This window comes from Ctenopharyngodon idella, chromosome 9, assembly GCF_019924925.1.
Source record: "Ctenopharyngodon idella isolate HZGC_01 chromosome 9, HZGC01, whole genome shotgun sequence".
NCBI lineage: Eukaryota > Metazoa > Chordata > Actinopteri > Cypriniformes > Xenocyprididae > Ctenopharyngodon > Ctenopharyngodon idella.
The window spans coordinates 27,864,369-27,881,555 of NC_067228.1; the positions used below are offsets into that span (position 1 = coordinate 27,864,369).

General features: G+C 37.5%; 1 protein-coding gene across 2 annotated transcripts in view; it reads left to right on the top strand.

The window, feature by feature from the left end:
- Positions 1-17,187, top strand: part of tsc22d1 (TSC22 domain family, member 1) — a 55,038-nt gene that overhangs the window by 24,503 nt on the left and 13,348 nt on the right. The window contains exon 2 of one of the 2 annotated variants that reach the window (XM_051905193.1): positions 6,935-7,719. The exons of the other annotated variant lie outside the window; for it this stretch is intronic. Within the exon in view, the coding sequence (XP_051761153.1) occupies positions 6,935-6,971 (37 nt within the window). The 3' untranslated portion in view covers positions 6,972-7,719. Of the gene's footprint in view, positions 1-6,934; positions 7,720-17,187 lie in introns of those variants that run through there. 2 annotated transcript variants of the gene reach the window in all.

The following is a 17,187-nucleotide window of genomic DNA, read 5'->3' on the forward strand; positions in this document are numbered from 1 at the left end:
CCTGCCTTCAGCCTCAGCAGAGACAGAGCCTGTGGTTGTTGAGACAGTCACACACACACTAACACAGACTGTGGCTCCTGGACAGACAGTATTGCATAAGAGTGTTAATGAGGACTAGATGTGATAGTCAGGCTCTTTCAGGCCACAGCGATGGCCAGGTCAAGCCACTCATACAATGAATAGATTTTTTTATTTTTTATTTTTTTTTTTTATATAAATGCTTTCACATTATGGTCTGCTCCTGGGTTTGAAGTTTGGACAATTAAATCTGTTTTAGTTCTGAGTGTTTTTGTTTTTTTTAAGATGTACTTTTAATAGTACATTATATTATATTATATTATAAATGAAAATAATGCACATCAACTTAGAGACATTTTAAAGGGATTGTTCACCAAAAAAAATAAACTTTGTCATCACTTATTCACCCTCATGTTGTTCCAAACTTGTATGACATCCTTTAATCTGTTGAACACAATAATCTTGAATCTTGTTTTTGTCGATACAGTAATAGTGAGGTCCAACAGTTTCAACCGCTGAAAGCTTTACTCATGAGGGTGAAATAATGACAGTTTTCAGTTTTGGGTGAGCTATCTCTTTCAATGTGGTTGAACTATGCGGTTGTGCTCACTAGCTACTTGGCAGGCAACATAGTTTTCTTATGACAGTGACTGACTCACATCTTTTCATTGCTGAGGTCATGAAACAAGTTTTATCAAAGCGTTGTTGTGTCAGACTATGATGGCATCAAGGTCACGTTCACATGAACTTCACCTATCATTAAATTAACCATTTGGATTAAAAGCATTCCTATATGTCTGACTGGATATTTTCTGCTTTTGGGATCGGTTCTGCACCCAAACACAAATGAAGGAGCTCTATTTATTTTAGGGCCGGTTATTTCGCATTACCTTAAATGAACTCTTAGAGCTCTGCCACTCCCTCAGTTTATGTAATAGAGTTGAGAGACTTTATTGGAAATGGTGGACAAAATGATTTTGGCTTTTGATAAACGAGTTTTGACAGGAGAGGTCAGTGTTGTCACAATCTGTGGATGTGGCAGCAACGAGTTATGTTAGTAGCTCTGTCTTCACAATGCTTGCTTATATTGCCATCTAATGGCCATTTGTGACATTGGCAAAACTAAGCAGCTCTTACATGGAAAAGCAAGCTTTTGTTTGAGTTCAAATAATAATTGGTGGAACCCCCGCAGTACCTCCACAAACTGGGCTGGATCGTTCAAACCAACCAAACTCAAACCCTAGGTTGCAGCGTGTGATAATTGGATGATTTGTTTTTGATGGATTTTACCCCACCCTCTTTCTTTCACGTTCACATTGACCTTAACATCTTCAAATCTGGCAAGGTGTTACAAGTCAAATGTGCTTCCAGCTGTACAGAGATTTAGTAGTTTGAGTTCTAGCACCAGGGCAACCCCATTCATACTGTAACTTTTAGGCACTAATGATTCATAAGTATTGTTGAAGAATGTGTGATTTGTTTGCTCATATTCAGAGCTGGATATGGATGATAGGTGCAGTTTTTGTCATTGTCCTGAGAAGGAAAAAAAAAAAAAAAAAAAAAAAAGCGTCAAGTGCTCAGACAGACATGTAGATGGACTTCAGTGACTTGTAGGGTGTTATAGTGCCATCTAGTGATGTCTAAAACAACTTGAAGATAACCATAAAAAAAAAAAAATGTTAACCTAGTAAGAAAAATAAAGGACTAAGAAAATGTTCTTGTTAATGATAAAATAATACTAAATTCTTCATAAAGAGCTAGTCTGTGTCAAATTAAAAAGGTTTATGCAATTTTTTTTTTTTTTTTTTTTTTTTTAGGACTGTTTCCAATTTTGCAAAGGCAATGCGAATATTAGACTGTTAAATCCTCATTTAGTGATTATCTTCAGGGTTTACAAAAGATCATCTAAACATCTGAAATCATGATGACCCAGATAGGACTTCTCCATAGATTAGTTAAAGTCTAATTATTTTAGGCCCAGTTTCACAGACAGGATGCACCGATCCGTCTTTTTTGCTTCCAGTACCGATTCCGATACCTGGGATTCAGTATCGGCCGATACCGATCCGATATTCAAGTAATAATAAAAAAAAGTGCTAAATTACCTAATAAACTGTATGCCTCACTGTGTGAAAGAAACTGGGATCATTCTTTTGTGCAAGGCATCAGGCTTGACTTAAACATTACTTTCCGAACTTTGTAAAACAAAATAAAAAACAGACACAAATGTAGTGAATTATTTATTAAATAATTGTGCATCAGAGCAACAACTGTAAATAAACCAATCGCTTCTAGCTTGGTAGACATTCAAAATAAACAGGAGTCCAGCTGATTCCTTCATCCATGACTCATGGCTTGTTTTTCATGAATGTTTGAGTCATACATGACGACAAACTAAATATATTTATATATAAATATAGGCTATAATATAAAATTAAATTAAGATCCATTTCTTTTAAATTTATAGCGGCGTTTTTTTTAATGAGGCAGCAACGTATGATAGATAGGACAGAACAAAAAAATGCTATTAACAATCTTTCATTGCACAAAAGTATTATAATATGAATGGCTCCCATACAGAGCGGCACAAAGCGCTTATGCGCATCCCGTGTGCAGAATGATGCGCTTGAAGCATCGTGGAGTCACAGCGCGCAGCGGCAGTGCTCTGCATTGAAAAGCTCAAAGCACAAAGTGAAGATATATTGATGCGTATTGTATTACCGGTATCTTTGTCTACAGATGAAGTATAATAATAGAAACATTGAATCATCTTGGAGAGAGTTTCATTGTGTTGACTGTCGTAACCGAACACGACACGCAGTTTGAATGCTGAATGGAGAATGACTGACAGCCGCAGCAGAGGGAAGAATTTACGTGAACTTTAATTTAACGACTTAAATATTTATCTGTACCTCAAATTAAATTATGAAATGGCTTCAGAACACTTGGAATATAGTGCACGGAAACTTTATGGTGCTTTTTAATGTTTTTGTGCCTTTTGTGGAGCTTAACAATAACACAGATTAGTATACATACAATATCGGATTTGGATCGGTCCCATCCGGCCGATACCCGATCCGGCAAAAATGGCAGTATCGGAGCCGATACCCGATCTGAGTATCGGATCGGTGCATCCCTAAAACAGGGCTTAGACTAAGCCAGGATTAGGCCTTAGTTCAGTTAGGATATTTAAGTAGCTTTTATAAATGAAAAAACACTAGAGAAAAACTTTACTGGTGTGCATCTTGAGACAAAACGGTGGCACTGACTTATTTTAAAATATTTCAGTACAAGTTGCTTTCAGTTAAAGCAGCTCAAACATGCATTTTAATGCAGGACTAGCTTAAGCCTTGTCTGTGAAACTGGGGGTTAGTGTTCAACTTTTAAAGTACTTTGGTAACTGGTTTAGAGGCCAATAATTTTAATCCATTTGAGTACAGATTCCTGGCTGTAATATTGCAGATATAGGCCTGTCACGATATATCGACTTACCTTAAATATATGGACATGACCTTGATTGATTTTGGTGACGCATTATGTTTACATAAAAATGAATGCGCTTTTTGCTGATCGAGCTGCCTCTGTTATTTTATCTGCTCCATGTCGGAGGTGAAAGCGGGGCTCAGGGACGTTAAGGACGTTTCACAAGGCAGTCGCGAGCATCTAGTTCATTTTTATAGAGAATGCATTTTTGCATTCCACTGCGCTGATTTTCCATTGCTCTATATGTAAACGTGCCCTAGATGAATGTGTTTGACTGTTGCACTTGTCTTTTGCAGTGTCTCGCGCTGCTCAAGTTAAAAGTTCAACTTTTAAAAAAACAAGCTTCTAGAAAAATAGATTTAGCAGCAGATATGGCCGGTTGAGTAATCCATCTGTGCATTTGTTCATATGGACACATCTGACAGCTGAGTAGGTTTTGTTTTTCAGCAATAATGTGCACCCTTACTTTACTGAGAAAAGAAGGTCAGGGAAAAATCTGTAGATAGAAAATCTCTACATAAGTAACTTGTGCATTTTATGGGTTTTTTTTTTTATGTTCTTTTTTTCTTTTCTTTCTATTTAATACTTTACAATAAGGTTCATTAGATAACATTAGTTAACTACATTAGTTAACATGAACTAATAATGAACTGCACTTACACTGTATTTATTAATCTTTTTTAATGTTAATTTCAACATTTACTAATACATTATTAAAACCTTGTTAACATTAGTTAATGCACTGTGAACTAACAAGAACAAACTATGAACAACTGTATTTTCATTAACTAACGTTAACGAAGATTAGTAAAACCAGTAACATGTATTGCTCATGGTTAGTTCATGTTAGTTAATACATTAACTAATTTTTAACTTGCGAACCTTATTGTAAAGTGTTGCCAGATAATTTTTTGACTCTTCAATTCCATCTAAATATTCTTAAGAATTAAGTTCACTTGAAAGTGTGTAGGCCTACTTGCATTATTATGCTGTTATATTGTGATTATATATTCAGTGGCATAAAATGGTCTTAAAATGGCAATAATATCTTATCGCAATTTTTTTTTTTTTTTTTTTCTGGGACAATATATCGCCCAACAAAAAGTAGTTATCGTGACAGACATATTCAGTTACTTTTGCTTTATATTAAAGGTGTACTGTGTAACTTTTGTCCATCTAGCGCTTAAAAAAACAAAACTGCATTTTGCAGAACAATATATATTTACCATATTTTGGTTTTGCTTCAGCTATGCATGACTGTGTGGATGAATATGACCCTTCACAATTAGATAATGCTTTACAATGAACTGAGAGCTACATATGGCAATTTATCTGTTTAATAAAATAACTTTAACCTGTTGAGTAATAAAAACGGCATCTCCACATCTTTTACAACATTTCAATTCCTCAGTTCTTGCCATCTCTGAAAAATTAATTTAATGTTGATTCTCATTTTACTACAAGCTCTGTTGTGTTTTTTTTTTTTTTTTTTTTTGTGCTAGCAGACTCTGCTTGATTCTCCGGAGGTCTGAAATTTAGCGTGCTCCATTTCAACATTTCTCGGTTGTTGTGACAAATAACCTATGCCACTTCCACACTATACAGGCGTCAAAGTAGACAGAGCAACTTTTCTCCATTTACGGATATGACAAGACGCACACAGATGACACACATGTACGCAATTTTCCCACGTAAACCACCATGACAGGTCTAATATAAACACTTAGGCTTACCATAGTGAGACAAAAACACATTTTAGAAGGATTGACAATGTATTGACTTGATTATTACTTATTTAAATTGTTAATTTTGAACAACAACAACAAGAACAAAAAAAAAAACATAAGCCGCTTTTTCCACCGCCAGTCTGAACGGTTCTTAGAATAAGGAACGGTTCCACTTGTTTCCACTGGAGCCTGGTAAGGCACAGCACGACTGCAAACCGTTCTTGGCCCGGAATTCTCTGAATCGTTCTGGTAGAATCCATGAAGTGACGTCGGCGCACAGGATTGGTCACTTGTCTGTTGTCTGGCTACCAGTTTCTCCATAGCTGGCTAAGCGCTCTATTTGAGCAACGTAAACACAAATTAATAAAAAAAATTAATAGAAATATCTAATCATCCTCCATAACGCGGTCATTATTTACATCTCATATAAGTAAACCGTTGCGTTACCAAGGCAACGACTGACGCTTTTATATTGCATTCCAAAGAGCGGCCGTTATCAGCCCCACAGTGGAAAATGAAACCGTAACTGTACCAGCTGGCCCGGATCGGCACGGAATGGAACGGTTACGTAATGAGAACCGTTTGGCCTGACAGTGGAAAAGCGGCTATAGTGGATCTTTAATTCCCTCACCATTTTGTAGTTGTTTATTTTTGTTTATTTTCAACCAGGCAAAATCAGTAGGTCAGATTGCGTAAAAAAAAAAAAGAGAGAAACAGTGCGGTAAAAAAATGACACATTTAAGTTTAAATAATGTTTTGATCAAATCAATAATGATATATTGATTCTTGCCTTTCTAGATTAAAAAAATAACTAACATTTGTTGCCAGGAACTTAGTAGTTTTAAAATGTATATAAATGATGCAAATGATAAAATGATACTGGTGGCTATATAAGTGACATGGTTTAAATGTTTATCATATGGTGCTATGATATATCATAGTTTTTCACTTTCCTTTTGCTGTTGCCTCCAATGAACACTAGGGGGCAAATGTGACCATCCAAACTGGTGTAGCGACTAACACTGTAGCTGTACACAAGCCGGGCTCCTTTGTGTGAGGTCATGTGTTTTAAATATCTTTGAACCGTCAGATTCATTTAAGCAGTGCCTTTGTTGATAACCTATATACCTCCATATGAGTTTTTGACCGTATCAGAGATATGTCCATACAGAAGACTCTCATTTATGGAGAAATGTTCTGCAGACAGCTGCTTAGGGAAGCATGGGTAATTCACAGCAGCTTTTATGAAGCAATATGAATAGGCAAGCTTAGAGAGGAGTCATAGTAATAGTAGGTCTATTGATATATATCAGGTGAGGCGTCTCAGAAAAGTACCATCAGACTACTTTTTTTTATTGCGTCTCTTCTCACTTTTGTTTGACTTGATTAAGATGAATTGTTTGGAAAAAGCTCAGCTCATGTCAGATTGATGTTGTGTATGGAAAACCTTTTAATTGTCTTGATGACAGAACTTCATGCTGTGCTGAGCCTGAGATGTAGGAGTGCTGTTTACAGTTAGATGGCAGGTTCATTAATTTCCTGATGAGGAAAAGTGAATAAGTTGTACAATTCCTTCTAGGACCTGTATTGTTGTAGAAATAACACACAAGGAAGCCTTACATTTGTTTTGAATGGTGCGTTATTTTTCAAAATGTTTTCTATGAAATTGCTAATCACCCAAGACGGCATTCTGCTTGTTTCACCAGGTACGTCAGAAGCCGTGCCATTTGGAAAGTCCATTGAAATGAAATATCCCTCACATTATCACAGAATGACGTCTGACTGCCCCAGCACAGCTCTAAGGTCATTTTAACAGTGCTGCTTTAGATCTTTTGCACGCAACTTTAGCTCATGCAGTGAGATACTGTAGAAGTTTTTGAGATTTGAATTACAAAATGAAAGGTTACTTCTGCATAGTCACCTATAATGACCAAAACAACATCAGCTACTTCACGCTGTCCTCCTGTATGGACCTATTTTACTACCGCCTTTATCTAGATCTGTTTTACTAGTGCATACCTGCCTGGATCCATTCCTTGAAGTCATGTGCAGTTCCAGTTTTGTCTTCAGGGAAAGCATCTTCTGGGTAAAGACAGTTCATTATATTGGAGTTCCTAGAACTGCTGTGTAAACTTCATGGTTATTGTGTTTTTGTTGTTTTTTCATACAAGCATTCTCTCTGCTTCATGTTTTTTGTTTTGAGGGGGAAAAAGTGAGTTCATTGGGTCTGACACAAATTACATTACATTTATATCATGTTAAATACTTAAGCGAAATGGATTTCCAGGGTATTTCTAGCCCCTAAGTATATATTAAAGAAAACTATACATCACAATGTACATTTACAAATAGCTTGTTTGTTTCCTTATTGAGTTTATTGCATCTGTATGTAATAGCGTAATTTTTGTTGCATTGATTAAATTAAGCACTTTCTATTAAGTAGAGTGAGGCAGACCTGCCTTTTGTATCATTGAATATGTTCTGTTTGATTTGTGCCTCAGTAGATAGTTTCATTCATACAAGGGTTTCATACATTTTGAGGGCCTAAACATGCTAGAAAACTCATGAAACTTTGCACACGCGTCAGAAGTGGTGAAAATTTACGTCTGATGGGTTTCAGAATTAGGTGTGGCAAAATAGCTCGATAGCGCCACCTACAAAATTTCAATTAAGCGCCATTCGCTGCTGATTTGCTTGAACTGAGGCGCTACAGCGATCTGTCACGACATTAAAGAGCGCCAAAACTGTATTGATTGTTTTAATTTCGTAATAAAATGGACAGAATTTGAAATCTGGGACTTTGTTTCATATCAAAAGTAACAAAGCCTATTGCAATTTATCGTGCTACAATGTTCTGTTCATTCATCAACTGAAAACAGCATAGACTAAAAGATCAATATCGGTTCATCAAAAAGAGAATTGATTAAAATTTATTTATTTTTTATTTTATTTTTTTAACAAAGCCCTACTTTACATGTGAAAGGTACTTCATTATTTTATCATTATTTGTTTGTTTCTTGGGGTATGTACTGAGATGGGGTATGTATAAGATTATTCATAATGTCTAAATAAATCAGGCATCAGTGCAAAACATCCTGATATTTGCATTATATAACACTCAAGTTAAAAAAACAAAACAACAAAAAAAAAAAAAACAGTAAAAAACAATATTACAAAACAGGTTCTTCCTCTGAAATCTGACTGGATGAGCCACGTTGTAAAATTATATATGCACAAATGTGACCGCATTATCATGTTAATGCAGCAAGTTGCATCATTACCTTGGCAACTTAGCTCTGCAATAATGTTCCTTTAGTTGTTTATCATCTCTTTTTTTTTTTTTTTTTTTTTTTTTTTTTGACAAATCGCATTCTGTATTTTATCCGTGTTTTTCATCGCCCTCATGTAAATAACGTGAAACGGTCCTGCCCAATCAACGCCACACAAATGTATCCATCTGTAACCGATGTAGCAAAATCTCTACAAGTTGATACATTTCTACTGTCACTCTGTATTATACCATCATGCCGCCCGGCCCTGTATTGTCTTTGTTCCTTTGTTGTTTTTAGCTTCAGTGTTGCTGTCATCATCTAAGCACTGCTATTTGTATGACCTTTTTTGGGCCTTTGAGACCTTGTAGTCATGAAATGAAGCTGCTAGAGCTGGGTGCAGATGACAAAGACAAACAGAAAACTGAGAGATTTGAACAGGGAAATCCCAGCTGCCTTTTCGTAACTGTACTATAGGGACCGTGAGCTCCTCAGAGTCAAGAGGACCGGTTATAACCGGCTGGGCTCTGCCACTCCCCCTCCATATCGTTGTCTGTTTCTCTCTCCAGCTACCATGTCTTTCTCTTTGAGCTGTCAACCCATTTATTTTTTACATACTTGAGACTTCTGGAATCTTTTGCATTTATAACTTCATATCCAATGTTATCATATTGGAAGGAAAATATGTTGTTGATCTTGATTTAGTTGGCCCAATCAAAACACCCACCATGCAGCCAAACAGCGATTGAGGCCCGGGACAGCGCCCAACAATTAAGTCTTATTACAGTCAAGACGCTGTCGTCATGGATTTGCATCTGACGTAGACTAGTAGTAATCTGCTATATTGGTTTCTGTGAGTGACCGTTTAACAAGATGGAAGGGTGATCAGGCTGCGTGGCAGGAAGAGAAGAACGAATGGTGTAAATATAGCCAGGCTTGAGCATTAAACGTACAGTGTGAGGTTAAGAAGTCATTACAAACAATGGCTTTAAACCTTCCTCTGAAACAGCATTATGGTTCATCGTGTTCAGGTCGAAGGTCGCCTTCATTAACAAACACTGTTTTCTTGGCTCCATTAGCGTGAGAGGTAAACTGAATTCCCAGTAGTAATGTTGAGCATTACCCAAGCCACTTGACTGAGCTTTGCTTGTCATTACAGGAGCATAGAGTGATGAAACCGGCATCTTTCATAGACCAGACATGCTCTCTCCATCTTAAATACCAAGAATGACACCCAATCTGCCAGTTCAGCAACCTCCTAAAGTGATTCCTGAAAAACATAACGTAACAGTCTTAAATCTGTTAGTTTTGGGCTCGAGGCTACATTGCTGAGAATTTTTGCAGGTCTCAGTGTCTCGCTGTGCACTTTAGTACTGTAAACCTAATGAACTTACTGATGACATTTTGAACATTACTGGTAGCTCTCATTCATGTAAGTGTGACAAACAGTCATTTGTTTGAATTATCATGGGTATACACTACCCTTCAAAAGTTAACACTTTCCCCACCATTGACGGAACTTCCCTTTTTTTTTTTTTTTTTTAATACACACACATATATATATATATATATATATATATATAATAAAAATTGCTGGTGGGGAAAGAGTTAAGCAGCACAACTGTTTTCAACATTGATAAAACATTTTTAAAGGATCATGGGACACAAGACTGGAGTAATGGCTGCTGAAAATGGTTGCACTTTATTTTACAGTACGTGCACTTTCGATGTACTCGCAGTACTGAGTAGTGTAAGGTAACTACATGGGTTAAGATTAGGTTTAGGGGTAGGTTCAGGGTTAGTGCCTAGTCATTACTCGGTGTCATTACTACAATAAGTACATTGTATGTTCATGCGTAACATGACTGTAAAATAAAGTGCTACCTTGAAAATTCAGCTTTGTCATCACAGGAATAAATAACATTTAAAAATATATTAAAAAAGAAAACGTTTATTTTAAATTGTAGTAATATTTCACAATATTACTGTTTTTACTGTATGTATTCTTTCAAAAAACATCAAATAAGTCTTACCGACCCCAAACTTTTAAATGATAGTGTAGGTATGGTCAATACACTGTGTTCTCCATTAATGTTTTGAATAATGACTTTTTTTCTTTCTTGAATTTCCTCTGCACTCTTCAGTTTTAGATTGAGTGATACATTTTTAATTCGACATGCAGAAATTTACAAGACCCTTTATACATAGTCCACGTTCACACAGCAGCAGAATACGATTGTCAGTCCTGTTTTTTTTTTTTTTTTTTTTTTTTTTTAGTCCTTAATACGGTTATGTTCACACACAGTGTGGTTATTTACGGGAGTGACAACTCCATTCTATAACCGAACTCACATCCGTAAATTTTCCGTGTTCTCAGAAACCTGTTTGAAAGGACCCGGACTGGACAACTAGTTGTCTGTCATGTAAAACAGTGTGAGAGAGCCGCTCTGCACTGCACAAACGCATGTCAACCATGTGTTGCGGGTTTTCATGTGTGGTTTCTGTAACTTGCAGCGACGGAGATATGAGCTGTGTCTCATCTGAAGGTTTTAGATCCAGTCATTGTTGTCCTCTGGTGCTGCTCCCGTCAGTTTTGAGTTCTACATGCGACTCAAATACTCTGCTCTCCACCCAGATATAAAAGCGGCTGTCAGTTAATGAAGATTCAACTCTTGTCGTGTCAAAAGTGATAAGATTTCAGTTTTATGGACATCGCAATCTTTATTACTTTGGTCACTGTCGCTATGGTTACTGGTGAGATATGGGCTTGGCTCCCTTTGCACGTTCATACAGACCGCAGTCGAGATGCTACTGTAAGTTGCTGTGAACAGGACATTTGGAGACTCACACCTGTAAGTAAATGCGATTGTCAATCCCAAAAACTGACGGTATGAACGTAGCCTTAGTCCCTACCCCAGTTAAAGGTGCAGTGTGTAAAATTTAGGAGGATCTATTGACAGAAATGCAATATAATATACATAACTATGTTTTGAGTAGTGTATAAAGACCTTGCATAATGAACAGTTATGTATTTATTACCTTAGAATGAGCCATTTCTATTTCATACACCGCGGGTCCCCCTCCATGTCAAGTCGTCATTTTGCGCCGCCATGTTTCTACAGTAACCCTAAACGGACAAACTGCTCTATAGAGCGCGTTTTGTCTCTGTTCGTTGGTATTTTTAGAGGCAGCTTGCATCGTCACTACGCTGGTGGTGGTGGTGGTGGTGGTGGTAGTAGTAGTCTGGTTTATTAGAAGCAGAGACCGTTCTTTGTTAGAAGTAAGAAGAAACCTCATTGCTTGCCTGGCTATCTGCTATCTAACGACATCTTTGTCTTTGTGTCGGCCACTGTAGCTTCTCTAAAAGTGCTTCGAAAGGGAGGGTCGAGCACGGTGCTGAGCCATTGGTTGCAATTTGCAACCTCGCCACAATTTACACACTGCACCTTTTAAGAACACCATAATGTTTGGACACAGCGATATTATACAAATTAAAGTCACGTTTATTACTTTGTTGCATATCCTTTGCATGCAATGGCTACTTGAAGTCTGCGACTCGTATCACCATGTGCAGAGTACTGCAGCCATCAATAGCTCCTGCTTGTTTTGGGGGAAAGTACCCTTAAAGTTCACCCAAAAATGAAAATTCTGCCATCATTTACTCAATTCCATGACAAACTGATAAGGCTTCATGCCTCTTCAATACATAAATGAAGATATTTTTAATTAAACTTGAGAGATTTCTGACCTTCATTAAAATTCCAGCCAAAACTTTGAGACTTCAAAAAGTTCATAAAGACATTGTTAAAGTAGTTCAAATTAATCCAAGTCTCCTGAAGAAAATCGTAGGTTTAATACAGGCTTTTATTCACATATAAACATTGATCAGTGCACATACATAAAGCACATCAAATATGATAATAGAAGCCCAAACGTGTTTGCTTTCATTAATAAAAATCTTCAAAGATGGAGGAAAGTCTTGGGTTTGAAGCAACATGAGGTTGAGTAATTGATGACCGCTTTCACCCTTTAAGTTTATCTTCAGTTTAAAAAAGCATGTTCAAGATCAGATCAGGATGGGTCGCAACTCAAAAATGGGAAAAAGCTTGAAATATTAACTTTTAAAAGGATAGAAAAACATTTTCATATATATTGTTGACATCTAACGATGCAATCCCAATCAAACTCTACAATGTTTCATTGCATATTCACTTAGAATTAGAACGGAATTTAAAGTGCAAATGTGGTAAACATAAAACAAACATGGTTATCACAAATATTTGCGATCAGACCTGCTAACTGATATCTAGGTCAGTGTATGGATGTAGTGGCCACTTCTGTCTTTGATCGTGTATTCCCTCGCCACTGAGAGCACTGCTCTCCGGCACGAACAGCACACGAGTGCTGCCAGCCCTGCGGAAGGAGGCGGCATGTCCGTTTGCCTTGCGCCCGTGTCCCCTTCCTGTTTAAACAAATGGGCACAAAGGGGAGGACTGGCAGAGGGAGCAGAGCTGCGTTCCCGCACAGTGATTAGTGCAAACGGGGGTCCCCTCGCTGAATGAAGCAGCGGTTATGTAACGCACAATGAGGACAGGCTAGGCTTGAGGCTCCCTCAGGTTCTCTTCCGCCTGAATGGAGAAAAGGGGTTATGGGAGAGGGATGCATGCCGTTTGATTAGGAGGGAGGAGGGATTCCTGTAGTCTCCATTGAGACGGAGAAACACAGGCCTCTGCTCCTACACACATACACTGCATTCCACTGCAGATTTTTGATAACTAAATTGCATACAGGATATTTATGTTCGATTTTATGTAGCTGATATGATTCAGCATAGCCGTTTCATCATTTTGTTTTTTGTTTTTTTTTTGCATTTTAGCCACATTTTAATTGACTCCCTTCTCCTGTTCTCCGCTTTTCTGCTCAAATTCTATATCCAATAACTCTACTGATGCAATGACACAAGTTGGACTTAAACTTGCATCACCTGCATGAGCACTAGGGCTGAGCGCTGTGATATTGTGTAACAGCTATGCAATACCTTTGGTTTGCGTCTTTGATTATTTTCTCTTTGTAACTGTAACTTAATCAGTTACCTTTTAATGTGTAAATGATTATTTAAGACTAAACATTACCAGATTTTTTTTAATTGTTTAAATTAAGTTAATTTATAAAGTGCCTTTCCCAAGCTCAAGGTTGCTGTACAGAAGGGCAATAATATAAAGACATAATAGGCACAATATAAGCATATAAATAAATACAAAACAAGCAAAACGTAACAAATGGCAACAATAACAAAAGACAACTAGTCAGTAGTAGGGGTGGGAATCACAGGGTACCTTATGATACGATCTGATACGCGTCTCACGATACTGATAATATCACAATTAGGGATGTTAACGATTAATCGACGATCAATTAATTGTCGATAATACATCGTCAGTTAAGCAGGTTCATGCACGTGCGTGCTGCTCAACCAATAAACATGTAAAGCAGACACAAGGAAAAATAAAGTAAGTGCGCCGGAGTTATGTTTGGGATCAATTAACAGCTAGAGTTACACCTTCATCATGACTATAAGTTTGCTTGTGCATTCGCAGCCTTTTGTTTTGTGCAAATGTAAGTTGTAATATTGTTTATTTTGTGCATTATTTTACTCACACTGCTGTCCGCCATCCCGTTAACTTATTTTTCTTAGGCTAATTCACATTATACTCATTCATGTGTTGAGCGCCACCTCGAGGAGCCATAAAGTAGTGACGCTGGGAGCAGGGAAATCTATTGTGCCTTGTTTTATTAATTAAAATATCTATATTTGGCGCCATCGTATAGCTTCTCATATCGCACGAAGGACAACGTTATATTGCCCTATCGATATTTTGGCCCCCTACTCAGTAGTCAGAAGAAGGATGAAAATACTGTGAGAATAATTTAGAATTGACTTGAAGGAAGAAATAGTGATGTTCATAGTAGGGATGTGCGAGACTCTTTGACTAGTCGATTAAATGATGCTGCTGCTGCTAGTCGACTTGGAAATACTAGTAGTTTACATTTATTATCTTTTTTTTCGCAACTTTTAATGTTTTGCTTTATATTTTTACAAAGGCTACGTTTAAAATACCCTCATGTTAATGTTACATTTTAAAGTTAATATATTTTGAAAAGTGTATATGTGAAGCGGAAAACAAAATCTTGCATGTGTTTGTTTTCTCTGTGGCGCTCGCAATTAAGTTTGCTTATAGGCTTGTTATACTACTGGCTATGAGGGACATTACGGTATGAAATTTTGTATCGGATTAAAGGAGAAACATTAGGAATGAAACTAACGTGACACTTGAATAGTTGCTATATCAACATCCTAAAGAAGAGAATACACTTAAATAATGTATAGTTGTCTGTACACGTCAAGCTTTTCTTGATTCAAATGGATTGGGATTTTTCTAATTCAAATGGATTGCATAAACAGACTGTTTCCGGGGGTGGGGGGTTTAGACTAGTCGGTTGCAAAATTTCTGTTTAAACGTTTATGAAATTAGTCGTTGCACCCATCCCTAGTTCATAGTCTTAGTACTATAGCACTAAAAGATCTTCCACCCATGGATAAGAGACAAGGGCGGGGAACAATGAGGAGTTTAGAGTCTGAAGTTTGTGGACTGGTGTGTAGCGATGCAATAGAACAAAAAAGTAAAATGGGACTTTGCTATTACTCCCTAGTATTAAAATCTCTTCCACTGTCTGCAACTTTTACTTAATGTATTATTATGACTGCCACCCCTCATTTAGAAATGTCACTGTGATGAAAACTAGTGCTTTCATCCCTCAAGGGATTTGCTTCATGTGTCTCTATGGCTGTAGTCAGTATGCTCCCTTACTCAGTGTCGGCATTCAGTGAGTCACGCATCTGTTTTTGCCAAGCATATAGAGCAGCTTCAGCGCTGATGCAGGTGTGATTGCTCACACAGGCCAGCACACGACTGCAGAGATGCTTCTGGTGTTTTTAAGCGCTGTGGAGGGAGGGCTTGGAATGCTTCCCACCTCATTGCCCGGACGACTCCGCGGCTCTCATCGCGGGCTCGTTTCCATAAGCAAACTGGATTCTGCCGGTTGGCGCTGAGCGTATATATTCTTCTCAGAATTAGGGCAGAGCAGTGAGAGAGGAACACTCGTCACAGGCTGACATGACAGATGGAGAGAGGGAGCAGGCGGGGGAGTCAGCTCAGTGAATCTGGAAAAACAGGCAGTGCAGTTTAGTAAGAAAGAGAGCCAACAGAGACGTGGTAAATTTTTGGGAAAATACACAGTGTGACCCCAGTGTTGTGTGTGCATTTACATAAAGCATTTCCCTAGGTGTCTAACATGGAAATATTTGGGATTAGTGGTCAAAACAATGGGATTTTTAATGGCTTATGCAACTACCAATATCTACAGCAGAGTGGCCCATAATAATGCCTGTATATTAATTGCATTAAATATTTTTTTTTTTTAATGAAAAAACACAAAAATATATATATTAATGCGTTAAACAGAAAAATGTTGCTGTTCTTTTGAACTTTATATTCATCCAACAATCCTGTTAAAAACAAAACAAAACAAACAAAAAAAACAGCATATTAGAGGGGTTTATAGGGGTTTTCACACTTGAAATAGTTCACCCTGGGTCATACTAAACCCTGGGTTACGGAATCCTGGGTTATCTTGCTTCATGTTTCACACTGCTCATAATTTACCCGGGGTTAACAATTAATTCTGGGTATTCATAAACTGACATTTCACATTATACATTCCTAAACCCTGGGTTAACGTTCTTATTTGCATATTTGCGGTGTCAGTGTCATTGATTGGATAAACGCAGCATGCAATCTGTTTACATAAGCTCTAGCATTGCGCATCCTCATATTGCCGACTGTACTATTGAGTTTATACTGAATGGACATTTCGGACCGCAAAAGCGGTGCTAACCCCGCTTCTAAATTACAAGTGTGAAACGTTCCTTTACCCGGGGTTAAAAGCGGTGTTTAGGATGACAATAAGAGCAGTGTGAAAAGACCTTCTGATGGATCATGTGGAGACATTCAGCTTGGCCAAAAAATAAAATGGCTACACTATTTGACAGAATTATTAAAAACAAATCGCTTGGTGTTGGCTGTTTGGCATGTACACTAATATTAATAATACACTTTCAACTTAATTTAGTTTCAGTTGCTGCCTTAAAAAAAGTTTAGCTTCATGTAACTTATAAAAAAGTTGACATTTCTTAAATTATTTTTGTGAGTTGAAGTAATGTAAAAACATAAGTTGCCTTGACTTATTGATCATATAATTTTTTACAGTGTATTTGCACATGAAAGTGGAATGATTCATGTTTTTAACCAAAATATTCATGAGCTGAGGGCAGGCCTGTTATCTCTTTTGCTACATCAGGGTAATTACTGCTCAGTCTGCGAACATGAACCCTGCTTCACCTGAGAACCGTGTGCTTTTTGTCCCATGCTGTTCACACACTACCTGTCCTATAGAGCTGCAGTAGGAACGTTGCGTTCCCCAAGTGCAGTCAGGAGGAGATGCCTCTTCCTTTTTAGGCTTTTACATCACAGTAGGATGGATGGAGATGATGCAAGATCCTTCTGATTATCCCAGTGCTCATACTGCAGTTTAAATTAGATCAAGCATCAGCCTCAATGCTTTCTCCGCAT